The 25,042-nt window shown below is 50.1% G+C and overlaps 7 protein-coding genes across 7 annotated transcripts; 5 read left to right on the top strand and 2 right to left on the bottom strand.

The window, feature by feature from the left end:
* Positions 1-864: 864 nt before the first annotated feature.
* On the top strand, positions 865-2,379 carry J7T55_009782 (uncharacterized protein; the record flags this gene model as incomplete). The annotated part of the gene is made up of 1 exon (XM_053143733.1): positions 865-2,379. The coding sequence occupies one exon, from the start codon at positions 865-867 to the stop codon at positions 2,377-2,379; it is 1,515 nt and encodes a 504-aa protein (XP_052993301.1).
* Positions 2,380-3,629: 1,250 nt separating this feature from the next.
* J7T55_009781 (uncharacterized protein) lies at positions 3,630-4,241 on the top strand (the record flags this gene model as incomplete). The annotated part of the gene is made up of 2 exons (XM_053143731.1): positions 3,630-3,967; positions 4,073-4,241. 2 exons carry the CDS (start codon positions 3,630-3,632, stop codon positions 4,239-4,241), a joined length of 507 nt encoding a protein of 168 aa, XP_052993300.1.
* A 2,153-nt stretch (positions 4,242-6,394) lies between these two features.
* J7T55_009780 (uncharacterized protein) lies at positions 6,395-8,849 on the bottom strand (the record flags this gene model as incomplete). The annotated part of the gene is made up of 4 exons (XM_053143730.1): positions 6,395-6,478; positions 6,593-7,120; positions 7,538-8,419; positions 8,547-8,849. 4 exons carry the CDS (start codon positions 8,847-8,849, stop codon positions 6,395-6,397), a joined length of 1,797 nt encoding a protein of 598 aa, XP_052993299.1.
* A 1,711-nt stretch (positions 8,850-10,560) lies between these two features.
* Positions 10,561-15,096, top strand: J7T55_009779 (uncharacterized protein; the record flags this gene model as incomplete). The annotated part of the gene is made up of 9 exons (XM_053143729.1): positions 10,561-11,124; positions 11,193-12,233; positions 12,277-12,339; positions 12,426-12,467; positions 12,541-12,613; positions 12,677-12,815; positions 13,191-13,369; positions 13,513-14,275; positions 14,337-15,096. 9 exons carry the CDS (start codon positions 10,561-10,563, stop codon positions 15,094-15,096), a joined length of 3,624 nt encoding a protein of 1,207 aa, XP_052993298.1.
* A 373-nt stretch (positions 15,097-15,469) lies between these two features.
* Positions 15,470-16,467, bottom strand: J7T55_009778 (dihydroxyacetone phosphate reductase; the record flags this gene model as incomplete). The annotated part of the gene is made up of 2 exons (XM_053143728.1): positions 15,470-15,892; positions 15,964-16,467. 2 exons carry the CDS (start codon positions 16,465-16,467, stop codon positions 15,470-15,472), a joined length of 927 nt encoding a protein of 308 aa, XP_052993297.1.
* A 1,851-nt stretch (positions 16,468-18,318) lies between these two features.
* Positions 18,319-19,551, top strand: J7T55_009777 (uncharacterized protein; the record flags this gene model as incomplete). The annotated part of the gene is made up of 2 exons (XM_053143727.1): positions 18,319-19,116; positions 19,189-19,551. 2 exons carry the CDS (start codon positions 18,319-18,321, stop codon positions 19,549-19,551), a joined length of 1,161 nt encoding a protein of 386 aa, XP_052993296.1.
* An 891-nt stretch (positions 19,552-20,442) lies between these two features.
* Positions 20,443-24,891, top strand: J7T55_009776 (uncharacterized protein; the record flags this gene model as incomplete). Its single annotated transcript, XM_053143726.1, has 6 exons — positions 20,443-21,699; positions 21,805-21,955; positions 22,088-22,284; positions 22,410-22,693; positions 23,135-23,986; positions 24,045-24,891. 6 exons carry the CDS (start codon positions 20,443-20,445, stop codon positions 24,889-24,891), a joined length of 3,588 nt encoding a protein of 1,195 aa, XP_052993295.1.
* Positions 24,892-25,042: the final 151 nt, after the last annotated feature.

Raw genomic sequence — 25,042 nt, 5'->3', positions numbered from 1 at the left:
AGAGAGCCTCGATCATGCCATGGTTTAGGGGAGAAGCAGCTACCGTCATCAAACAAACAAATTCTAGGAATGCTAGATTTTACCACTGCTTCGGTCGGGACAGGTCATACACAACATCTGTCCCCACCGTTGATCGGGTGCCTTGCTGAGCCAGTGGTTTGGACTTTACTTTCGCAGTAGTGTTGATCGGATGTATCGAGCTGTCCAATACTGAACGCCCGAATCTGGCGGCATGATGTCGGTTACATATATACTATCCTGTGGCATAACGTGCATCGTCAGCCAATATTATCGCTTTGGAAGATACGATACCAACGAGTTATTGATTTTCGCCTTGAGACGTCTACTCAAGGACAGTCTGTTGTAAGATGATAACTGAGTACACAGAGAAGGCAACTTGTTTTTGGAAATGAGTACATGCATAAAACTATTAAAATCGGGAATCTTCGACCGGTGTATTGGCAAGTAGGGAATCGTGCTTAGCAGTTTCAATGGGACCGAAGGCTTGGTGTTTTTGCCAGCTGGTGAGCTACCAGGTGAACAGCTGGTGCCAGCTGGCAGCTGATCATCAAAGTTTCTGACGGGCCTTTCGGCTACGTGACCTCAATCGGACTCTTCAATCTCACTCACCGTCATCCTCCACGATTTCCGGCCTCCCGTTCATTTGGCTTTCTTCTTCGCGTCACTCATTGCTTCGAGATGTAGCTTTAATGTGTTTCTTTTCCCAATTGTCCCCCTTTTGTCGAGTATAGGTACTTCCCAGGGGCTGCCCTCACGCGTGGCGCTTGTCCGTTCATGCGCGGCGACCCCTTTTATCGGTTCCGACTTTTTTCTTGGGCCGATTGAACCCCGAAAGCCGAACCCATGGCGCAGCCGTTCCACGCCGGAGGCGCCGTCCCGGCTTTCAGACTTGCTGAGCCGTCAATGCAAGGTCTCTTGGGTGCAGTCACTGCCTACTGGCCGTCTCTCTCTCATCTGGATATCACTCGTCTCGGGTCACTCATAGCTATCGCTGGCGTCATCCCTGCAGCCTGGCGACTGCTTCACGGCGCTTGGCGCGAGACGTATAGCTGGATCAAACAATTCTTTGTTGCCTCTGTTACAATTCCTGGCCGAGACCCCTTGAACAAAAATGTTGTCAGCTGGGTATTGGCTCATGTCATCCAACCTCGAAATAATACGCGTTTCTTCACCGCTCGGACGGAAATTAGAGACAGGCTTGGTCGAGGAGATGCATCGGAGACTGCGTCGCTGAAGAAGACGCAAAGACAGGTCCAGTACTTGCCACATTTTGAGACGGTTTGGTTCTGGCAGGATGGGCAGGTTTTCATCATACATCGCTCCCTCGAAAGCTTCAACGCCTCCATGTGCGACCCAGGGTACGACGGAATCGGAGGCGAGGATCTCACAATAAGCTGCCTTGGTCGATCTGCGGAACCCATTCGCTCCCTGGTCCAGACTTGTCGCGACTTCGCAGATCAACAGACACAGTACTTTGTAATGATCTACTCACGAGACCGCTATGGTATTTCCTGGCAGCCCAAGTCCAGAAAGCCCATCCGGCTACTGGAGACGGTGCACTTCGACGAGGACGTTAAGAAAAGCCTACTGGCCGACATCCGGAAATATCTCGACCCTGAAACACAGAAGCGCTATCAAGGCAGGAGCATGCCATACCGAAGAGGCTACCTCTTCTATGGCCCCCCAGGCACCGGCAAATCGTCCCTATCCACCGCGCTGGCAGGCGAGTTTGGCCTCGACCTCTATGAGGTGAAAATTCCCAGCGTCGCCTCCGACGCCGACCTCGAGCAAATGTTCCAGGAGATTCCGCCTCAGTGTATAGTGCTGCTCGAGGATATCGACGCAGTGTGGGCGGCGGACCGCGACCTGCCCGATAGGGAAGACCGGACGATCAGTTCCAGCGGCAGCCACAGCCCCAGGTCGAACTGCACGCTCTCTGGACTGCTGAATGTCCTGGACGGAGTTGGGTCGCAAGAGGGCCGGATTGTCATCATGACCACTAACAAGCCTGAGCTACTCGACCCAGCTTTGGTGCGCCCGGGGAGGGTTGACTTGAAGGTCCACCTGGGGAACATCAGTCGCAAATCAGCGGCCGAGATGTTCATGAGAATGTTTGCTTGTGATGCTAGGGGACCCTCTTCGGACTTGGACATGGAGGCCCTGCGGCAGCTGGCGGCCGAGTTCTCGAAACACATTCCTGAGGGCGCGTTCACACCTTCTCAGCTACAAGGCTTTTTCCAGATTCATCTGGACAATGCAATTGAAGCAGTATCAAGCGTGTCTACTTGGGTGGCCAAAGAAATTTCAAAAACTGTTATAGACGACGACATCGAGATTGTTGGACAAGGAAAGGCCTAAGCTCTGAAGAGCATTCAGCGCTTTCCTGTATTTTGTACAATATTGTAAAATATGTCGCATTAGTTACTACGGCGTTTTGGGAATCTGCATAAGGGGTTCGTGGGAAAGGACTGATCATTTAATTCACTAAGTTTCATGGGTCAGGATGATATTCGTTCTTCACTGTTTCCGGCTTATGTTTGGCTTATAAAGGAGTTTCGTGCTCATACCGTCATGCTTACCCACATCGACTGTAATAACAAATCGACTGACGAGGTAGTAAACCCTCCAATCTCGCATACATCCAGACAGCGAGGTTTGAGTCGAAAAGAGCGTGGCTTATGAAATACAAAGAAGCGGTTGTAGACGGTTGATTATCATACACCAGATGGATCAGAAGCACCTCAGCAACAGCTCCGGCGACGGTCAGGTTTGGTAGAGTGTCGGACTCGAATAATAATCGCCAGGCTAGGTCAAGCATCGAGGAAAGTTCGACCTTCCTAATGAAGCATAACGATGTGGCCGGTAATCCCAGCAGGCTAATAGCCATTGCACCGGGTCATTCCGTCCTGCCCCTTTTGCCGTAATTCCAAGGTCCATTCGGGGATTGTGACGCACGTACATATGCACTCTTTGAGTAAATGATCTGATCTGTGCCGGTCGCTGTTGAGATGCTGCATGTGCAAAGGAGGTTGTTCTGACTATACTCGAGATAATGTGGGTGCTTATAGGCTCTGAGAGCAATCGAAATTGGCAAAACTTGACACCCTTCTTTCCGTCCCAAAATGAATCTAGTAGAGCACAATGGTATTTGTGCACAATAATTTCTAGATAAATCTGCGCGGATGCTAGTCACGCATGCAATGCACGCACACCACGTAATTTCCGAGATAGTGCAGGACGCGCAAGCGGGCGATCGCGTGCTGGCCAGCTTAGATCGGGTTGTGGGTGACAATAGGAGCGGAGATCAGCGGAATGCAACAGTGTTCCCGCTATTTAGGGTTCAGGGGTCAAACTATAACAGAGGTTGACCCATCAGGGCTGAATATACCTCACCGAGCGGGATTATGTCTGAGTCCGATTCACTTAGTATAAAGGCATCGTGAGCTACAGCCAGTATACTTGAATAGGAGCAAAGCTGCAAACGACAGGTATCTCATCTCACACACTCGTTTCCACAGTCTTCCAACGGAGCGTGCTCCCACTGCCAAAATTCAAGGTCGTTTCGTCTATCCGTGAATTACTTCATCCTCAAGACCAAGACCAGCAAAATGCAGATTACGCTTCCTTCGCTGGCCCTGCTGTTCTCCAGCCTCGCCGTAGCACAAAACACAAACAGCTCGCTGCCCACTCTTTCAGCCTACGAACAAATCCGCAACACACTCGCCACAGAGGCCTTCCTGCTAGATACCAGGGACCTGACGAAACTAGGACAAGTATATGCAGACGATGGCTCGATTCAATTCGCTGATGAAGAGCCCCACGTTGGCGTCGCGAACATCATCGCTTTCGAGCAGGAAGCCCTCAACAATACCTTTACCCTCGTCCACACCTACGTGAACAGCCTGATCACTTTTAATGAAGACGGAACGGCGAACGCTACCAGCTAGTAAGTCCAAAGTAGCACAATGTGATTTTTTGCGACCCATGGTGCCGGTTTACGTCCACCATCATTTATGGAACAAATTGCTGATCCCGTCAACCATTTTGGTAGTGCGACGTGGAACAAGCTTGGCAATGTCAATGATGGGTACTTCCAGCAGACTTGGGCGAAGTACTTTGACAATCTGGTCGAAACAGATGGAACGTGGAAATTTCAGACCAGGACAGTACAGATCCTCTTCGGGCCTTTGTCGTCGAATCTGACGGATGGCGGTCTGTGATCTGGGTTGAAGTAGCTTAATTAAGCATCTACAGCCCAAGAATCGAACCAGGTGTCTTGTGCATCAACGACGTGTCTTAAACTTGACTACCATCAAGCTGGTCAAAGTAGGGTCTTCTCCCTTGAGTTGGCCTTCGTTGCGGTCTGTGCCTGAAACTTTCCTGACTTTGCCGTCTACCCCGTCCTCTTTGTATATTGAATGAACAATCTCGGCTTTGATCTCCCAAAATCGTTCATGTTTATGGTGTCGACCTTGAGTCCAAAGGCGGCGCACACACAAGCGCATTATGTGTCCTTCGACGAAATCGAGTTGTCAGCGTAGGTCCAGTTCCGACAAATGCACAGCATTGCCTTTCGAGAATATCTTGAAGACGTGCCATATGCGCTGCTAGAAAATATTTGCCATGTGGCAACTCGTAAAACTCGCAATCTGAGACATTGCCAACTGGGACCCGTCCAGATGTCGGATGGCTGTGCCTAGGTTCGATCATATGCAGACCGCATTTGCAAGAGCCACTTGAAGGACCCAGGCGGAGATTCGAGGGTCCTTGATCACGGTCAATGGGGTGCCTCCGTCCGGTCGCTCAAATGCTCTCCTGAGCTCTGTGGCGGATGCTTTGGACCCGAACAGTGCTACACTTCTTGGGTTTTCTCGCGAAGATCTTATGCCTTCACTGGTTCCAAGTGAATCTAAAGAATAGTTGCCTTAGTTCTGTTTTGTCAGCCGTGCTCTACGAGCCTCTAAAGGTTGCCTCCTATTTCTCTTGGAGGACTTTCAGTGTCGTCTGAGATCCGTCATCGGATGGTACCTTTGCCAGGACGACTGGGCTGATTTGATGGTCGGTGTCCAAAACTGGCTGGCTCCTCAACGCTTCAACCCTGAAAAGATGGAACACAAAGCTCAAGTTAGGGCCCAAGTATGCTCGCTTTTGGGAATCGTACACCAGGACTGACGTCGTTCCACGTTCGTTTCCGATAGAACCATTACAGTCGTTGCTGGGGTGGTAGGTGTGGACATTGCTGACGAAATTGAACTTCGTTTCAGAGTACTACTGCGCCCTTAATAGGCTGGATAGGTCGAGGGCGTATATCAGCCTTCAAGTATGCTGCATGCGGGGAATTATGATTCTTCTCAGTACCACTCCACGTGGCGATGAGACTGAGGCTACCATTCCCCAACAGCAGCTTTGCTTTTTCGTAACAGCCGATATAACACATGGTGCCATTGAATTTGAAAGCGTCTTGAAGTCTAAGCCAGTATTCATTGACACTCCTTTAGCGCGTATGGTCCATGATTGGACTCGGATCTTGAGATGTCTCGAAATGCCATTGTATTTGAGTTCCTTCACACGAGCTGGAAATTGGAAGCCTGGCATTGCGATCGAAGTCCAGAACATATTCTCCAGATCAAACTATTCAGTTAGACTAGTTCTCTTCATCAGGAATGGTCCTTTTAGTAAAGACCTATTAACAACCCATGTACACAGCAGTGAAGCGAGCACATTAGCCATCATTTCAAAGCCAATACCAAGTCCCTTTCCCCATTGTTGATCAAGTCTATGCAGCATGAGCGATTCCGGTGCAAGTATGCGACCCCTGGTACTCGAGGGATAAATCTTCCATAGGTTCCATATTCCAAGTCAGTATCTCTAGCCGCATACGATTATATTCTGGGGGCGTGAAATCTTCCTTGAGATTGGCGGGTCAAGTCCTCACTCGAACTTGGTTTCCGAAATGTGTTTGTCCAAGGCAATCCTCTGGCCCCGACAGAGCTTTTTGCGGAGTGGCATTCTTCCAGGGATTCTACATAAGTAAAATTATCCTGGCATCTTGGAAAGGATTCATAAAGAGGATATGTAAAGAAATGCATTAGTAACGATCATACGCAACGCATCCAATTAACGACACCCTAGCTTGTTCAGATGTTCGGTCATAGCATTCTTAAGAGAACGATCAATCCGGAATTCGACTTGCGAGTGCTTATTCAAAAGAGCGATGGTTTCTCGAAAAGGTGACTCGATTCGAACAAATGAGCTGGAAATATCGTCTCTCGTATTTTCACGCTATATTACCCTCCTCCAAAACTCAATGTACTCTGCCGCGATGTGGACGGCAATTTCCAAGCTTCTTGGCTGCGCAAGTTATGTATCAACCTCACAATATCCTTGGCACTCTTTCTTCCTGGTATATGACCTTCTCTGACAGGCTGGTGAACCACCAGCATGTCCTCTTTGACCACTTTCAAAAAGCCATCCGTGAAAGTATTCCTGTCTCGATGGCATTCCAGAGTTTTGATAAGCTAGGGTAAGTAAGTCATTTGTCTCATATTGATCTTAGAACGAGCTTACTAACCTTAGAGACAGATGGTTTCGCAAAAGCCTCCGAGCCACCAGGGCCCTGATTCTGTTTTATCTCGAAGAAAGTGTCCACCTTCAGGACCTTGTTTAGGCCTGCATGCTTGGTCCAAAATTGGTCATCATCTGTTCGCTCATCGGCAAATTTCTTGACTAATTTCCAGCGGCCAAACCACCATGCGATGAACTCCAGATAGACACAGCCGAGACTCCAGATGTCATACGATGACCCGATGCGCGGGTCTTCGAAGTCATTTTCTGGTGAGCGATACGTGGGTGACTGGGCAAGAAACTGATGTCTCCTTCTGTTAAAGTCAACTTCAAATTCATTCTTTGTGCTGAAGTCAGCGACTCCAAAATCTGCAAGCTTGAGTATTCCTTGATCTTTGCTCCTTGACATGCGGGTAGCGGGAAACCAAAGAATGTTTTCTGGCTTAATGTCCCCGTGGCGGCCATATAGGAGGATACGAGATTCACTGCTTTGTTGAGAAGCCGAGCCGTCTTGCATTCTTTTCTCCGCCAGATTCTGTATGGAGTCCGAATGAACAAGTGATTTGCCTGAGTATGTAAGATAGTGATGTATGTGGGAGAGTCCGTCTGCAATGCCCTGACATTGTTCGGCTAACCAAGGAAGGGTTTTATGTCGATCCCAGTGTCTGACATTGACAGTCTTCCAATACGTAAGAAGATCAGTTTTTGCCCAAGGAAAAACAAGATGGTACGATCCATGGTGCTCATAGGTACATAGGAGGGATATGAGGTGCTGATGAGTAGTGTCGTTACTTAGTCTGCGCAATATCGCAACTTCTCTCACAAACATGGGTAGGACATCTCTCCGAGACATTAGACGTTTTATAGCAAAACATTGCTTGTAGGCCTGAAAGAACCAGAAGGTCATGAGATATGGAACACGGCCTATGAAGTGATATGAAGGGAGACGTACGCAGTCATTGTTGAAATTGTGGTGGTCCGGATGGATTCTGACTTTGGTCACTTCTCCAAATCCACCAGTCTTTGGACTCTCGCTGAAGTAGGTAAAAGGAAGAATCACATTCGAATCAAATGTCTGGTGGAGGATGATTTTTCCGCTTCCATGTTCAAAGGAAGGTGCGAGAAGCCTCCACTGAAACTCCTCAAATCTGACCAGGCTTAGACTATCCCATCTTTCGAAACATCTTAATCGGTCGTTTGGAGTGGTGCTCCGCCGAAGCTCCTCGAATCCTCCCTCAATTGGCTTTTTGACTAGAGGCAAGTCGGCGTCGCATATACCCTCCTCGACAAAGAGCTTGATTCTTGCTGGCCTCTCGATCAAGATTAAAATAGCCAAGATCTTGACATAAGATCTATCAAACCGCCCTTTATGGCGTAGTGGGAACATCTTTTCCGGCTTAGCTGAGGCATTTGACGGCATCTGATCTTCTATGTTGCCATATATTCGCTCTGCTGTGGCGACAATAGCGTTGCGTCTTCTTTCTTTGGTTTCGGGTGAATTCTTGCTTTCAGTAAAATCAAATCGCAGGTACTGCAGCTTCTGCGGCCCTTTACTGAGGAAAGAGTCGTATTTCTTTAGTTCCTTCTCCAAGGTTGGAATATCCAATAGCTTGACAAGTTTCCGGGGCGTTATGAAACCTTTACTATTGGATGCCCAACTATATCTATTGATCTCTCTGTAAAGTGTATTCTGAAGTCCTCTAGGTAACGCATCATAGTCTCCGAGACCAGAGTCAGTGATTCGTTGCGTATTCTCAACATCGTGTTTGTCTGACTTGAGGGCTTGAGGGAGCCGCAGCTTAGATTTCGAGGCTGTCGTGGTACTTCTGATGCGCTTTGGATGTTTGTTAGTCTCATTTCCGTTGGAACAAGGTGGATTTAATGGCCTCAATCCTCCCAATAGCTTCGTGTTGGTCTGCAGCTGATAGTTGGGGGCTGCGCTCGCTGGCAGAGTCACCTACAGATTCCTTACCGTCGCTTTTAACAGAAGGAGAATTGACAGAATGCAGTTTCAGTCGACTGAAACTCTGGGGTTGTCCATTCTGGAGTTGGTGATGGGAAGAGGGGATGTCGGTTTTCGAGATTGGTCGGGTGCCACTGAAAGCCTTCGGAAGAAAGCGCCATCTTTGGCGGGCCGGAAATTCAGGCTCGCTGTTTGATGTGACGGCCGGTATTAAGGCCTCGAAAATGCTGACTTCAGCGCCGTTACGCCTAGTCGTAGTGATGGAGTCGACTTGTGTCAGAGTGTCGCTGGGCTGGGACATGACTGCGATGGATCTCACCAGTGCTCCGTCAAAGAACATGGTAAAACTTTAGCCGTGAAAGGAGTTCCAAAAATTAAAATAAAACACAGAATAAGGGACAAAAGTCGAGTCTCCTTCGTCTGTGGTTGGAAGTTTCACCTAGGATGAACCAAGTATCTTCATTAAATCAATAATTCATGTGACCAATCTCAATCCCTCGAGCCATCTTCCAAGACCGTCTGGAGGCGGCTGCCTCATACCTAAGTGAATCAAACCCCCTCATGAGTCTCACTCAGGCATAATCTCTAATTTTGGAAAACAGGCCGAGGAAGATGGCTCGTTCTCCGGTTCAGGCTGAGACCGCACACCCCCTTTCTGTCCTTTCGCAGCAGGCTGGAGGTACCACATGCAGCCTCTACCACACTTGGGGACCCCAATGCGGCGCTTTAGGCTACTTTTTCTACTTCGATTTTGTCCTCCCCGACACACCATCACCTCTAATGGAGGGGTCCCAACTCAGGCTGCATAAGTATCAGCCGCTCTTACCTCTCCGAAGACACACAGTAGCCACCTATCACCCGACCGGTGAGAATCTGCCGTGAGATTTCGACTCCTTGCTGAATACGAAAGAGGGGCTATCTGTATACAAGATGAGAGCTTGAGTCGTCTGGATCAGTTTTCGTTTCTTCTCTGATCGTGCCCATCTAAGTCCTATCATCTCAAGCAGCATTTCTCTCGTACCTTTTCTACTCTAAATCCGAATGCGTCTAACCTTTCCGCGTAATATTTGGAGGTGGAGGGCGTTGTCAACTCAGCGCATAGAAGTTGCCAACATTGACCCGATCAAGCTGGAACAGAAGTTGACTTCGACTTGCCCGGACCAGAAATTTGAAGTTTATGTAGGCAAGCTCCGTTGCCCATGACGATCAAGTATGTTATACTGATACTATATGTTTCGGAACAGCTGGTACATAACACGCATTACAGTATTCGAGCCCCTAGGCGCCTCTCAGCAGTACTTGTCCCCTCAAACCGCATCCTTATGGTGACCGGAACTGACGCTCAGTGATGTTCAGACTGAGATTGAAGAGTGCAGGAAGCCTGGGCTACAAGCCCATGACCTTGGAAGATGAATGAAACGATAGCTGCCGGTATCCGAGGGGGGAAGAGCCCCGAGATTGAAACGATAATGTGAAGACTGGGAATATATGCACGGCAGTATGCCGGCTTGTGTGTGCTGTTCAGCTGGGGAGACTTAGCCCGTGGATTGTCCGCTTGGCAGCTGAGTTCGGGTGTGACTTGCTTTTGATTTACCAATGGCTTGTCTGGAATTAGCAGGTGGCTGCATCTCTTGCCTTGCAATGCCACAGTCTATTGGCATGATAAGAGATGTGGTAGGACACGCGTCAATTGATACATCAGAGCCTGCTTGACACATCCCAGCCTGCTTCGAAAGTTGATTCTCTCATGCTGTATCCTTACGATGATTTGATTAACCTTTCAGGAAATGGCTGAACAATTGAAGCGGGGTAAGTATCACCGGTCAGAGATTGGCGGCTCATCGCCCTCGAAACGATCGGGTGCAGTGTCAGAGCCTCAATAAAGCTGGCGCTGCTATCAGTCAAAGATTTACCGCCCAAACTGCAGCCCTTTGTTGATATCACCTTTGAATCGAAAGAATACCCGTCGCAAATCAATAGCTTCATCAAGACACCACTGTTTGTCGCCCGAAATGGCGCGCCGCGACAAGGACGATAGCCTTGCGGCCCAAATTGTGAGAGCTCGCGTCCTGAGTGAATTCGACCAGACAGAACGGTATTTCTATCCTGACGGCGTGATCGATGATCTTATTCATGGAAGATCCATCATCAAGGCATTAGGAGAGGCACAGACAGTGCCAGGCAATAGTGACGGACTTTCCATGGACCCACTGATCGACTTCATTATGGCTAAAGCCAAAAAGGTTTTTGCAATTGCCATCAGGATCGGAATTCCCGCCCAAGAATTGCGAGTCGCTATGCAACTATTGCGAAACGCGGGAATTTCTGATGAAAGTCTTCCGATCGACCAGGGATCTCTTCCAGAAGAGTGGGATTTGCTCAGAACCATTGATTTCTGTACGCAACAGTGGTCATTCATAGCCCCTGTGTTCTCAAGAAGGAAGTTCACGTATGATCTCGAGCCGCAGGCAATACTGCCGTTCATTAAAAGGGTTTCGAAGTGCGATCCTGGCGCATCTGGCCGCGTGTGGCAATTGCAAATAGACAAGTCTCACCTTGTCGACGAGGATGATGCGGTAAGTAGTGTTTACCTAAGTCACATTAGCTAACTTCCGCCAACGTACTGATTTGCGTTCTCATGTAGAAATTTCGCTGCCCTGGAACTGTTGCGGTCAAGGAAATTCAGCCAAACGAAGAAGACCGCAAGCATATTGTCGACATGTGGGGACAAGAGGCCAGAGCACTTCAGAAAATGAACCTGCTCCACCAGCCACATATCGTCAAATTTCACACGTCCTTCCGTCGAGGTGATCCAGGAAGGCAAGATCATTATCTGATGTTCGAGTGGGCCGATGGAGGGAACCTGAGAGACCTGTGGAGAACCTTTGATCGACCAGCCCTGAGCAGAGAGTTGGTCAAGGCGACAGTGCGTCAAATCCTAGGCCTTGCCAAGGCAATTGACAAGGCCCACTATCCTGAGACCGGTCCCAACTTCCGTCATGGTGACCTCAAGCCTGAGAACATACTCTGGTTCACCGGTAAGGAAATGGGAACACTGAAGATTGGTGACTGGGGGACCGCGAAACAGCACTTCCATGTGACTGAAATGCGAAATACCAGAACTAAGACAGCTTGGGGCACGCGAACCTATGAACCTCCAGAGGAAGTATGTGACCAGAGCACCAATCTACGCATTCCAGGCCAATACGGCTCGAAGAGATCCCGACTGTACGACATGTGGGCATTCGGCTGCATCACCTTGGAGTTTCTCATTTGGCTTATGTACGGACGCGAAGAGCTCAAACGATTCAACCAGGGCATCATAATCGACGACGCAAACAATACGCGGTTTTATCTGACCAAGCTGGACGACAATGGCAACCCAAAAGCTAGAGTTCACGATGTTGCTGCTAAATGGATGGAACACATGGCCAATGACCCAATCTGCAAGAGTGGAAGTACTGCTCTAGGAAGTCTTCTAGAGATCGTACAGAACCGACTCCTCGTGGTCAAGTTACCAGAGCGCCTGGGGACGACAATGAGGCCTTCGGAAAACATCATGCCGGAGGACAACGACACGATGAATATCGACAGCCCAAACTCCGAATTACCAGCATCTGACCCAGATGTAAACACATCAATCCCGGCCATCACGTTTGACGAAGCAGAGTCACCAGCAAACGCAGTGAGTCGAACTGTTCACAAAGATCCTTTTCCGAAAGCGCAAGGCCGACGTGGCTGGGAACGTGCGCGTGCCTACGAACTCCTCCATTTATTGGAGGAAGTTGAAGGTGAGGATGACGAGAGCTACTGGTTTATAGGTCAACCGCGAAACCCTAGAGGTCCCGAAGTGAATGACATTCTTCGAAACATCCAGTCCGCAGTTGTGCAAGGTTTATCTGCTGGTAATACAGAACGAGTGAGTATTTCTTATTCTGTCCTAGTCCTAACAATCCCTCCCTTCACGCATTGCTAACACGAAAACCTTTGAGACTGTACGCTATCCTACTGCTTTATCCGATGAAATGCTGGCACTAATCGCAGAGTCGATCATGATTTCAGGATGTAAGTCGTACTTCGGGTCCCAGTGGTTGAAACCAGTTGTGCTGACACATTACAGTACGTAAGTCTTCAGCCCGTCAACCCATTTCCATGAATTAGTCGCTGACGAGGCAATACTTGGTCCTCAAGGGGGTATGTTTCTTTCCTTCTACGACCCTCTTATGTTACATGATTACGGAACTAATTCTTGGAACAAAATCAGCATGTAAGTGATCCTCCCGTGGAGGCAAGATGCTTTAATGAAGATTTAATCTTGTGCTTTCTCACACATCCATCTAGACTGTAAGTAGAATCTACGTAAGAATCTAACTAGACCTTTACTCAATGTGACGCAGATGGTGAGTGTCTCATTATTCGAGATTCTTCAGAGAAAGGGAGTCTTGTCCTCTAACTCCGAGTCTGTGAAGTTACTTGATGATTGGGACCTTCTTTCCGACAACAACTTTGCAGGAAACGTGCTATCGTCTATCCGAACGAAGTCCCTGAGATTACCCTGCCCCAACCCTTCTTTAAACTTGTGTGAGGCTTGTCGAGACTTCCGTGAAGGGATATGGGAGCCTCAACCGGAGAAAACATACAGGACGTACCAGCTGAAATCCAACTCCAAAGCCAAGTCATGTGACCTTTGTCGGCTCATTTGGAAAGCGTGCTCCAAAAGCGGCGCGACTAGAGACTCGACAGTCACAGTCACAAGGAAGCATTCATCGATCCGGATCAATGACGAAGGGCGTCCAGCATTGTCCATCTATCGCAGCCTTGGTATGAAGCACCCCGCCTTTATTTATCAGTTAAAGTCTCTTGGTATTCCACATGGATTCAATCAAATGTTAGCGGACCTAATCCAGAGGTTTTAGATATGAGGGAGAACCAAGACATTCAGCTAGGCTATCCTGACCTTGCAGACGCCAACAGTGAGATTCACTTTGATATCATCAGGCAGTGGCTGGAGCATTGTGACCGAAGCCATCAGGACTGTTGCCCGGCTACATCGCTGTCGGCTGAAAACAGTCTTGCTAGCTCGGCCAGCCTGACTCATCTCCGAAACTTGCCAAAACGGGTGATTGACGTGGGTAAACCTGGCGGTGCCAAGGTTTATCTTCGTGAAACGAGCCCTAAAGACAACGGCGAATGGATCGCCCTGTCTCATCAATGGGGGAATGGTCAACTGTTTCGCACTCTCCCGGAGAATCGAAAGAGTTACATCGATGATGGTATAGCCTTCGCCGAGCTTCCCAAGACATTCAGAGATGCCGTTGAAGTCACTCGCGCTCTCAATCGTCCATTCCTCTGGATTGATTCCATCTGTATCGTTCAGGGACCTAAGGGCGATTTCAAGGAGGAGGCGAAACGCATGGAAGATGTATACAGTGGAGCATATTGTGTGTTGGCGGCAGCACGATCCCCAGGTCATTACGCCGGCTTCTTGCAGACTCGCAAGCAAAGACCCACGGTCACATTGCAACAAGACAAGGGATCCGCGGCATTCTATATCTGCGAGGCTATCGATGATTTCAGTGAGCATGTTCTAGAAAGCTCGTTGAACAAAAGAGGTTGGGTTCTCCAGGAGCATGCGTTGGCTCGCCGAACGGTGTATTTCACCGAGCATCAAACATACTTCGAATGCGGAGATGGTATACGATGTGAGACGATGACGAAGATGCAAAAGTAAGCGATCCGCCCTCATGTTGCATGTCGATTTAGAAGCTGACAAGTCAATCCCATTTAGTGAACTTGCCACTTTCATGGGCGACCCGAACTTCCCCCGAATCATCATGAGAGCGGGACAAGGAGAGAAAATCCTCCGATATCAAGACCTATACAAAAGATACTCTAGTCTGGGTCTTTCCGACTCTTCTGATCGACCAATGGCTATAGACAGCCTGCAGGCCCGAGTCTTGAATGTACTTGGGGCCAGGGGCGGATTTGGTGTTCTTGATGAGGAGCACCAAGATAGCGAAGGTCACATCCGAGGTCGCGGGCTCCTGCGACGTAGTCTGCTTTGGCGGCGAGCTGACAAAACTCCCGATATGTCTCCAATTACATTCCTCCCACATCACGGCATCACACACGTGCCTTCTTGGTCATGGATGAAGTACACTGGCAGCATTGATTACATCAGCCCACCCTTTGGAGGGGTGTATTGGGAACCTTTGGAATCTCCTTGGTCCTCGGGGGAGGAGGTCCGGGATGCTTTGGTAGCTGAAGCTCGCGATTACGACGTATCGACCGCCATCGAGGATGGAGACGGAGAGATCATTTTCGATCGGACTAGCAAAAAACCGCCTCCATCAACCAAGTGCATTGTCTTAGGTCGGAAGATGGGAACGGTGAACATGAAAGACAGCCGCAGAACACACTATCTCTTGGTGATTGAACCAACAAAGGATCGGGACCAAGACGGGCGTCAGATATACCAACGCGTCGGAGTTGGGTATCTGCCTGGGAAGTGTATCAAATCCAAGGTGGTTCCTGTTAGTGTCCGTTAGGGGCTTTGGTTTCGCTCAGGGTAAGAAATGGCCATCGCAGCCGACAATGGTAGGCCCATTCAACATGGTGCCGAAGGACTATAGGAACGCTACGCGTCTCGGATAAGGTAGGATGAATTATCAAATTGATATCAATTCAAAATGTGTGTCTACTTTACTAGTTCCTTCGTCGCACTGGAATTCATCGACTAATTGAGATTTTCCGTCCCGTTCTCCGATCAATTGACGGGTTGACCTGCCCGCTTTCTTATTGAAGCAGTTGGTCATGTATCAATGACGGTAGTCTCTAAACCTGATGCTCCGGAGCCGCTATTAATAACAAGCCATGATTCGCACCGTACCTTCTCACCGTAGTCTTTATGCGCATCATGCCTCAGGCGGAGAAATTATACTTCCTCGCCGCCATACGCTCGATCAGCGACGGCCAGAGGTAGTACAAATGATGCGCAAAGGCATATGGGATCCATGGCATCATCAGACTGCCGCGGACACCCTTGTCAACTGCATCGATACACCGAGACGCAACGTAGTTGATTTTGAGTCCGTGCTTGTTCGGGTCCGCCTCACGGACGGGGCCCGAGTCGACAGCTGATGCCCGGAAGTCTCCTTCGATGGTGGCCGGCAGGATGAAGGTGAAGGCAATATCCCGGTGCTCTATGGCGAGTGCCTGGTACAGGAGCAACGATGATGCCTTGGTCGCGGCGTAGAGAGCTCGTGTTGGTGCCGGAACCAGGGCAGCCATAGAAGAGACGAGTACAATGGCCGGTGCAGTGGATGTGCGCGTCAACATTGGAATCTGGAGAGACATTAACCACACTGTCCATTGAGAGTTGTTCAGCAAGGTCACGAGATGATGCAAAGACTCACAAACGTCAGAGCAGCCACCATAGGCCCGACAAAATTGCCCTGGACAGCCTTCCCAGCGATATCCACAGCGTCCTGTATTCCCTGTCCGACAGCATCCTCCTTCCCTTCCGCCCCAGTGAGAGCCATCACAGGCTGCAAGGCCGACACTCCAGCACATAAGTGGATCGTGTCCAGACCGCCCCACTCACGGGCGAGCGTCTCCCGGAGCCTGACCATGTCCTCGACCACAGTCAGGTCAGCCGCGACGCCGATGCAGCCCTCGCCGCACTCAGCGGCCAGCGCGTTGATTTTGTCAGTGCGTCGCGCGACGACGCATACCCTCGCGCCGCGACGGGCATACTGCCGAGCGAGAGCGTGGCCGACGCCGCTGGACGCGCCGAGGACGAGGACGCGTTCTGCCGAGGTCAGTTTTCTGCGGCGGGCCGTGATGCGCCGGAGCAGATGGATTGTCGGGATGGCTACCGCGAGCAGCGCCCCGAGCAGGCGCAGGCGTTGTGAGACCATGACGTAGTGTGATGGCCTTGATGCGGAAGGTTTTGTTGGAGGTTGATGGTCGGATTGAGTGGCGTTCTAGATCCCGAGCTGGAGACGGCATGTGAATTTAGGTTTCATCTCATGAGCAGCTGCATCCCCCCCTGCCCCCCCCTGGTTCCCCCAGTCGCTAGTACTGGCTCGCCCTAACCCTGAGAAACCCCCATACAGAGCAGTTGTGTTCTCGACTTCGAGATGCTTTTAACGACTGGCGGATCGCATAGATATTTATATGATGTTCACCCGGGCGTCATCTCCAGCTTGGCCATTTTAAGTCATAGACCTCAATATACATGTATGTAACGTGGATGGAGGGATGTAGCTTGTAGGTTGCATCCAAGCGAGGACAGCAACCAATCCCCTGTGCGTGCACACTTTGACCATAGTTTTCCTCATAATGTGAACTGTCAAAATGATACAGTTTGTTTTATTATGAGCTGACGATGATCGGTTGAACTCGATATGCTCAGCTCCGTGCCCAAAGGTGCGCTAGATACTGCCTCACCAATAGCATTGTAGCAGCAGCACCCCCATGCTCCTTGTTCGTTTCTTGCTCGGTCCCTCATATGAGTGCTCCATATGCTATGGGTTTTGAAACAAAGAGAAGAGGTCTATGAGCATCACTCGGAGGTTATGTTCTACGTATGGGTGCACGTCCCCAGCTCTTGCATACGAAGTCTAATTTTCCGCGAGCCCCGTGGCACGGACATAACGGATGAAAGGGCCCACTGTCGATTTTGGCTTTGACTGGTAACCGGGTTGCAGGGTGGGCTCGCGACGATGCAGCCCCATGTGCAGGCGTCGTATTTTCCACGCAGGCCACGAGCGTTGGGTGATGCCAAGGTCCAATAGAGTTTTAGTCAAGTCCTTTCTCTTCCCATCCGGACTTGAAACTTCTTGCAGTTGCAATGCAGGCTGCGGCGCTGACCTTGTATCACGGCAGTGGTTACCAAACAGGGCGGCAGTGGTCACTCGTTACCTTGTCCAGGTGAGAAAGGTGTGGCTCCACTTCATCTGTCTCCGTGGGATACATGAGAGCAATGCTCAGATCTAGCTGTACATAAGCGATTTCGCTACCAGGAAAAACGGAAATCGGCATGTAAAACGACAGCCTCAATTAATAGCCAATGAGATTTTCTCCTATACCCCCTTCTCGTTCTATTCGTCACTGCGTTGTACGTGTTTGAACCTAACAGAATAAGGTTACCCCCACGCCCAACCTTGACCGGTACCTAAAACCTAGTTTATGAGAGAGATTAAGCTTGCTGAGCCCTTTGACTCGAGTTCACCTCAGCGGTCTAATTATCAGGCTGCGAGTAACCATTCGAGAAACGGCAATCCTCAGCCCACTCAACTCCACATCAATGCAGGAACGAATTGGGCACTGTCCGCCGGGTACAACAGGGAGGCGGCCTGCTCCAATCACTTAATTCTTGCGCGCTCCTCTTTTCTGGCCATTCATCTCATCCGAGCGCAGCATTACGCCTCCACATCTTCGGTCAACCGGGGATGCCGCACGGCACAGGTTGAAGTCCGATGGTGGGATTCTCAATGATGACTTTGTTCAACACCGTCGCACTCAAGGCATCTCATCGTGATCCACGCGACAGAGTGCCACCCGGCAATGCCAACAAAGACGTCAGACTCGGTCGTTGAATTAACGCATGATTTTGGTTGAATACGTCGCCGCATTGCGAGATAATTCCTCAACACTGAAAACGCACGACCGTGCAATGCGATCTGGCAACTCATTTCACGTCTCAAACAAGTCGTTCACTCGGGCCTTGGGAGGTCAGCACGAGGGGTGCACGTACGCCATCAAACATGCCATATTACTCTGAAGGAGAAGGAAGGCGACCGCGGTGGAAGTTCTGGCGAAGCAAAAGCGGCGAGACATCTCAAGCTAGCTCAACGGCGAAACAGAGCAGCAGTCGAAGTGATGACAGTTACCGAGCTGGATCTTCAAGGAGACTCCATGGCCAGACTTTTGAGAATGCCAGCCTGCCAGGCCAGATCATTGAAAGTGGCTCGGATGCTTCCAGCGAGCCCAAGGAGTCCATCGCTTCCCCCGCCTCGCCGAGCCTCAACCCAAGATCACTCAGCAACGCGTCAATAGCGCCGGTCGAGCACACCAAGTCAACATCCACATCAACCTCCAGTCCGGTCGTCAAGCGCGACACATATACTGACCCTGTCACGGGCGAGCTTACTATTACTATGACCACCACAACTATCACCACAACGACGACGACTCGGATCATCAAAATTCCACCAGCTACCAATGATGAGGTCGACCTGGACGAGGAGCGGCGATTAGCAGCCGAATATCTTGAGTCGAATGGCCTGAACAGCCCACGGGTCCGTCCTGGGTTGCAACCCGCGCCTAGGCGGGCGGGCAGCCATTCCAATCTGATTAGCCGCGCTACCGAACAATCTTTCGGCCCGAGACCGACAGCTGATCGGACGTACTCCTTGGGATCGCGTACGGGACCTCCGCCGAGTTTCAGTGCTGCGCGGAATTTCTCGCGTCCGGGGCTGAAGCATACGAGCACGGAGTCGCAGTCTCGTCTTAGTCTGGATGCTCGGCGAGGGTTGAAGCGAGCGGAATTGTTGAGGTCCAAAGTGAGTAATTTTTTTTTTGTTTTGTTTTGATTTCTCCGTGGAGAACTGTTACACTAATAAATGTCGCTTTAGTCATTGATATTGAAAAAGCCGGAGCAAAAGCCAGCTGACCCACCTCAACACACCATGCCGGATTTTGGGTACTTACGGAATCAGTCGCAACCCATGAGCACCACGGCCAATGACAATTCACACGCACGGCCTCATACGAGGGGTGGCGGCGAGGTATGGTCCGGGAGTCGACCTCATATAACATTCCACAAGCCACGGCCCCCATACCCGCCATCGCCACCCGCCGAAGAGATGGAAATCAGTCCGAGGCGTGGTAGCTGGGGCACTTTTGGCGGACAGGGTGCGAAGAAACATCAGCAGATAACCAATAACTTTATCCTGGGGATACCTAACACTGGAAGCCAGTTGGGAAATATGTTTTGATCATGGGATGGTGCGTTTTGCAGGAAAAAGGGAGTGAAAACGTCCCAGACGACAGGTGTGGTGTTTGTTCTACACCCGCTATGAGGCTGTGCAAGTATCGACTTCTCAGAGACAGTGGCTGTAGAAGTTTTCTGAGCTGTCTTGTATGGCTTGCTGGTCGTAGGTATAAGCCAAGGGCTTCTGATCAAGGCGATATGTGCATACTCCCTGCAATATTACTAGATCCAGTGTACCCTGCTTTTAACTGTACCCCCAGCCGATATAATGTCTTGGTGACCATTCTGAGAAGCTACCATGACTTTAGTTGACTCTGACACTCTGAGCATTGACCAAATCTTCTGACAGGAGTTTGTCGTTCGTTCAGCCTCAACCGGCCTTTGTCAGCTGACTATTCTGGTCGGCCACTGTACCACAAGTCCGCTGGGGTGAGGCAATATGGTTGTTCGGCTCTTTAGTGATCTCAGAGAGCTCAAAAAGGGGAATTGGCGGGGTGCGTTCGGAAAATAGACATGTCCTATCCTATTAACCCAGGACACAAAGTATAGAGGGCAGTGTTTGATATTGGCATGCAAGGCGGTGGTCAGCCTGTCGGTGTGGTATTACCGGCCAATTCCTTCGTCCGTCGACCGAGATACGACAAACAATCCTTGCTAGGCGGCGATTCTCCTGCACGTGTGCCTGCAGCTTGCCAGGGGTTCTGCAACTCTTGTCGAATGAGACGCCACCTGCTGAGGCTCTGCCACGTCAGGCACACAGCGAGGCAATCTCCCGAATTCGACAATACACTTGACCTTTAAACTTTCCGTGAGAATCGAAAATTCGTGAACCTGATTGTGATATGTATCAACGTACTCTCACCTGCTATTCTTAAGCCACGCACAGACGACAACTATGTGTTTTCAAGTTTTGGAGCTGTACAGCGCTTGCCGATGCCTGTACTACCAACACGCTGTCGATCGTTGCCCGGAGTACGGGAAGAGAGGACACAATATCAATCAAAGAAAAATACTGGTCGGGTACGCCTGCTTCGATCATTCCAGGGAGAATGCACAGTACTGTCTCAATGAGCCGTCTGGCCAGCTGAGAACAGCTGCAAAAGACAAGACACCACGCAAATCGCCAGCTCGCTCGCAGAAGTCTTCATCAAATGAGATTCCGATCGAAATCAGAACGCCGAAGTGGATTAAGACGGGATCAAAACTGAATCCGAAGGACTTAAAGTCCTCGCCCCTTACTGCACCATCACCAGCAAGCGAGGCGTCCGCCCCCGTGAATGTAACGAGACTCCCTCGAACAACTATAACGACTGGAAAGCAACTTGATACACCAACAGCTTTCGAGATCACAGAGCATGCAGATTACCACGTTCGCGGTACAGATTCCCATCATGAAGAAGTTGGTGACTACAGTGATTCCCACCCACTGGCAACTCCGAGCCAGACCGATGATTTTGAAGACTATGTCTTCGCAGGTGGCATTGAAACAGATTCAGAGTCATGCCTGTCCGATGAATCCGTGGAGTCAGAGACAGAATCGATCAGCTCACTAGTATCGACAAATACTACTGTCGACAGCGATGCAACCGAGGCCATCTTCCGGCGTCTGCTGTTATTCCGAGACCTGAAGCATCTTTGGCCACAATTACTAGTCCGATGCGGATCTCGCAGTATTGGTGTCGTTACGATTGAAAGGTTCATCAGGCGCTATTCGGAAGACCTGGCAGGCTGTGCCGCGACTGTTCAGGATTCAGAGAGCGGTATCTGTCTCGCCGCATCTCAGTTTGTCCGCAAATCGCGACTCAATATTGCACACAGGATCTGGGAAGCTCATGACGAAGGCTCAGATGACCACGAGGAAGCAGAGGACTATAGCGCCGACCGGGCAGTTGACAATATAGACGCAGAGAAGGTTGGAGATGACAACGACAAGAACTTCGTCTACGATTTGTCAGAACGCTTTCTCTTTGAAACGACCCCTATACTGGCACTAGAGGCCAATGTCAAGGCGTTCGTTGGGTTTCCGCACCCAGGTGTCGATGGGATCGTCAGTAGATTCCTTCTATCTGCGGAGGTCTGCTTTTCGAATGTCGTCTCTATAATTCATGAGCCTGCTCCCGAGCCCGGGAAACGAAGAGTGCGATGGAGATGCGTGAGTTATCTTCGTAATGCCATTATACTGCCCGGTCACTCCAAACATAGAGTGCTAGTTTCTCTTGATGTTTTCCTTACTTGAAATGTACTGACCATCGTATAGAAATGCGGGATGAAGCTTTACGATGACTACATTGAGCTTCAGCCAGGGGCCATTTCGAAGATCGAACAGCTCCTGGCTGACTATTTCTCCATTGTGCACGGAACTGATGAAAGTCTAAATCCGAGCGTATCGTCCAATGTCATGCGTCAAGGTCCGATATCTTCATGCAGCGCAAAGCTCCGCTCTGTGCTTTGGCCCTTTAAAAACAAAGGTTCCAGTCTACCGCGCCATCAGCCATCGAAACGAACTGCAGAAGAGTTGGGAACGTGTCCACTGATGCCAGAAACTCCTCAGATGGACCACAACTTTGTTTTGCTATGCGTTCCCTTCATGCGGTGGGCCTCAAAGTTATGGCAGGCAGAGATTTGCAGAATAAACTCCGACCGTGACTTCTTCCGCGTCCTGCGTCACTACTACGATAACCATGGTAAAAGGCCATGGGCTTGGCTGCGCAAGGTGCAGGCTGTGAATTTTGTCAAGGTCAGTTTGACCCTTTCTACCCGGCAAGCTAGCCTCTGGTCATCGCAGACTGTCCCAGGTCATGTTGTTGCGTGCCATTTCCTCATATGCCTGACATGATTGACAATACCTAACGATTTCAACAGTTTGAGATGTATCAGAGCCAGCTAGTGGATATTCAAAGATGCCCCGATGTCCCATCCGAAAGTCAAGCACACAACACCTACTCCTTCGATCCCCTCCCTGCCGAGACCAATCCTCCCATCGGGCCCAATCTCCTCACACACTTACTTGAGCATCCTGAGGATGCAGAGGTTCTTCCTGTACTGTACCGGAAATTTCCAAAGAAAATCCGCGCGAAGCTGCAAGCCTGCCCTCAGAAGGGTAGCGCAGTGGGATGGGGAGTACAGTTTGTTGAAGGTCTGAATTGGTTCGCTGTATTTCTTTGCGGCTGTTCAGGTTTCTTGGCTGCCCTAATATTGGCAACAATTTGGTCTCTTGTGCGAAGCGATGTTCAAGGCGGTTTTGCAATTGCTGGTTTCATGCTTGCATTCTTAGGGTTCTGCATGGGCATCGCGAAGACTGAGATCCAGACAACATAAAAGATAACGAGGCGCAAAGGGTGTGCGAGGGGGTTTTGAAGCGCAACTCTCCATGGGTGCGCGCAATGTCGCGATCAATTTCCTAGCCAATGAAGTTACCCGTCTGAGGATCACAGTTTGTCTGAGCTCACACTATCCTGCATCTTGACAGGCCTTTCATGCGCACAGAAGCTAAGTCCTTCTCAGCTCTAAGGCGCATTTCGTTGCGCGGACCCCTGGATGTTTCATTATGCCGCAGAGGCTCACATTCGGGGTCACAACTGAAACAGTCGAGTCTCGATTTGCAACCTAATCGCCAAGCCGTCCAAATTTCTGATTGGAGAGCACAGACGAAATCCCAGCAGTGACCATAGCCACAACGCCCTCGTCTATACGCACGCCGGCAGTGCCATTGGAGATACAAAAGGCCCAGTAGGCCCGTCTGTTGCGCTCCCGGCCCTCTTTCAAGAACAACATCAGAACAATCCATTCTTTCATCCACACTTTGACATCCAGTTCTTCGGTCGATCGTCGCTGGGCGAGATGGCTGCATTACCGACAGCGTGGGTCTGGCTGCTCTTGGCCTGGTTTGCGGCTAGTGACACCAGACTCCTGGAGCATGTCTCTACAATGAGAAAGCAGGCCGGGAAACAGCAAAAGACTACGAGTGGCCAAAAGTCGAGTGAAAGAGCCGCATTCAGCATATATGCTCGCATTGCCGCGTATGTCTCCATAGCCGTATTGTTTTGGTCGTTATCTTCGTCACCGCGCGAACAGGAAACAGTGCCATTGGGCAAACCAGAGCAAGCGTTTTCGTTCAGCATACAGTCAAGCAGCAAACCGTCCGATCAGGAAACTCCTGTTCCCTCCCAGAATGAATCCGCAGCCGAGATCCACGAGCAACTAGTCTATAATGAGACACTGGGGTTCCAGAAAATATTTGTCATCAATCTACCGGAGCGGACAGACAAGCGCGACGCTTTGTCTCTCATTTCTGCCCTGACCGATATCAGACTGACATGGACGAGTGCGATTCGCGGGTCAAACGTGCCGGACAAAGCCCTGCCCTTAGGCGTAGACAGGAAAGGTTGGCGAGATGGAGGCATTGGGTCCTGGCGCAGCCAAATGAATGTGATTCGAACGTAGGTGCCGACTTCACCAATGACTGTAGTAGCCGGACTGACGATTTTACCCATCAAGTATGGTCGAGGAGAATATAGCGAGCGCCCTTATTTTAGAGGACGATGCCGATTGGGATGTTCGTTTGAAAGAACAACTTGAGTCCATCTCTGAGGGAACGCGACTGCTTCTCGAAAGAGCTCACAAGGAAGAGGACTTTGTGTCGAAATTGAGCCCAAATACCAGAAAATGGGACAATATCAACTCACCCTACGGTGAAGGTTGGGACATCCTGTGGCTGGGGCATTGCGGCGAAACATTCCCAGAGCGAATTCCTGGGCACCACGAAATTTACGACCTGTCATCGGCGCGATACACATACTACGCACTGCAGGACGACGAAACCTTGCCAAGCGATCCCAAGGATATCACAGAGACATGGATCGGTCTTGAGCACGAGAGTGAAAAGTACCGCAGCACGCGATGGGTGCACTTTAGTGGTGGTCCGACTTGTAGTCAGGCTTACGCCTTGTCACAAGCTGGCGCGAGGAAAATTCTGCATGCTTTAAGTGTCGGCGGCACACTTATTGAGCAGCTGGACAATGCCATGAGCCACCTCTGCCGTGACCACACGCCATGGGATAGCCCTGACGATGTAAAAGGTCCACCCGGATATCCCGGCGCCAATATGCGGTGTTTGAGTGTCAATCCGCCTCTGTTCTCTCAGCACAAGCCTCGTGGGAGGAAGGCAGCAGGCTCCGATATTGAGACCGTGGAGGATGGCGAGGAAGTAAGAGAAGTGGGAGAGTCGCCAAATCTGGTTTGGAGTGCTCGACTGAATGTGCAAAATTTGATGAACGGAAAGCCCATGCAAGATCAATTCTCTAAAGCTAGGGAAGGGAGGAAACAGGCAGAACTAGACTTGTAATTTTTACAAACCCAGTTCACGCAATGGAATCGTATGCGGGATCAAAGAGCAATTTGGCGCGGAACTATCCTTCACGGGCAGGGTTTCACATCCGAAAAAAAAGAATGAAAAAAAAAAAGACGCAATCCAAGGCTCGGTGTTTCGTTACATG

This window comes from Diaporthe amygdali (genome assembly GCF_026229845.1).
Source record: "Diaporthe amygdali strain CAA958 chromosome Unknown NODE_15_length_991109_cov_64_707514, whole genome shotgun sequence".
Classification (NCBI taxonomy): Eukaryota; Fungi; Ascomycota; class Sordariomycetes; order Diaporthales; family Diaporthaceae; genus Diaporthe; species Diaporthe amygdali.
The sequence above is the reverse complement of the archived record's forward strand: the minus strand, read 5'-3'. Positions and strand labels throughout refer to the sequence as shown.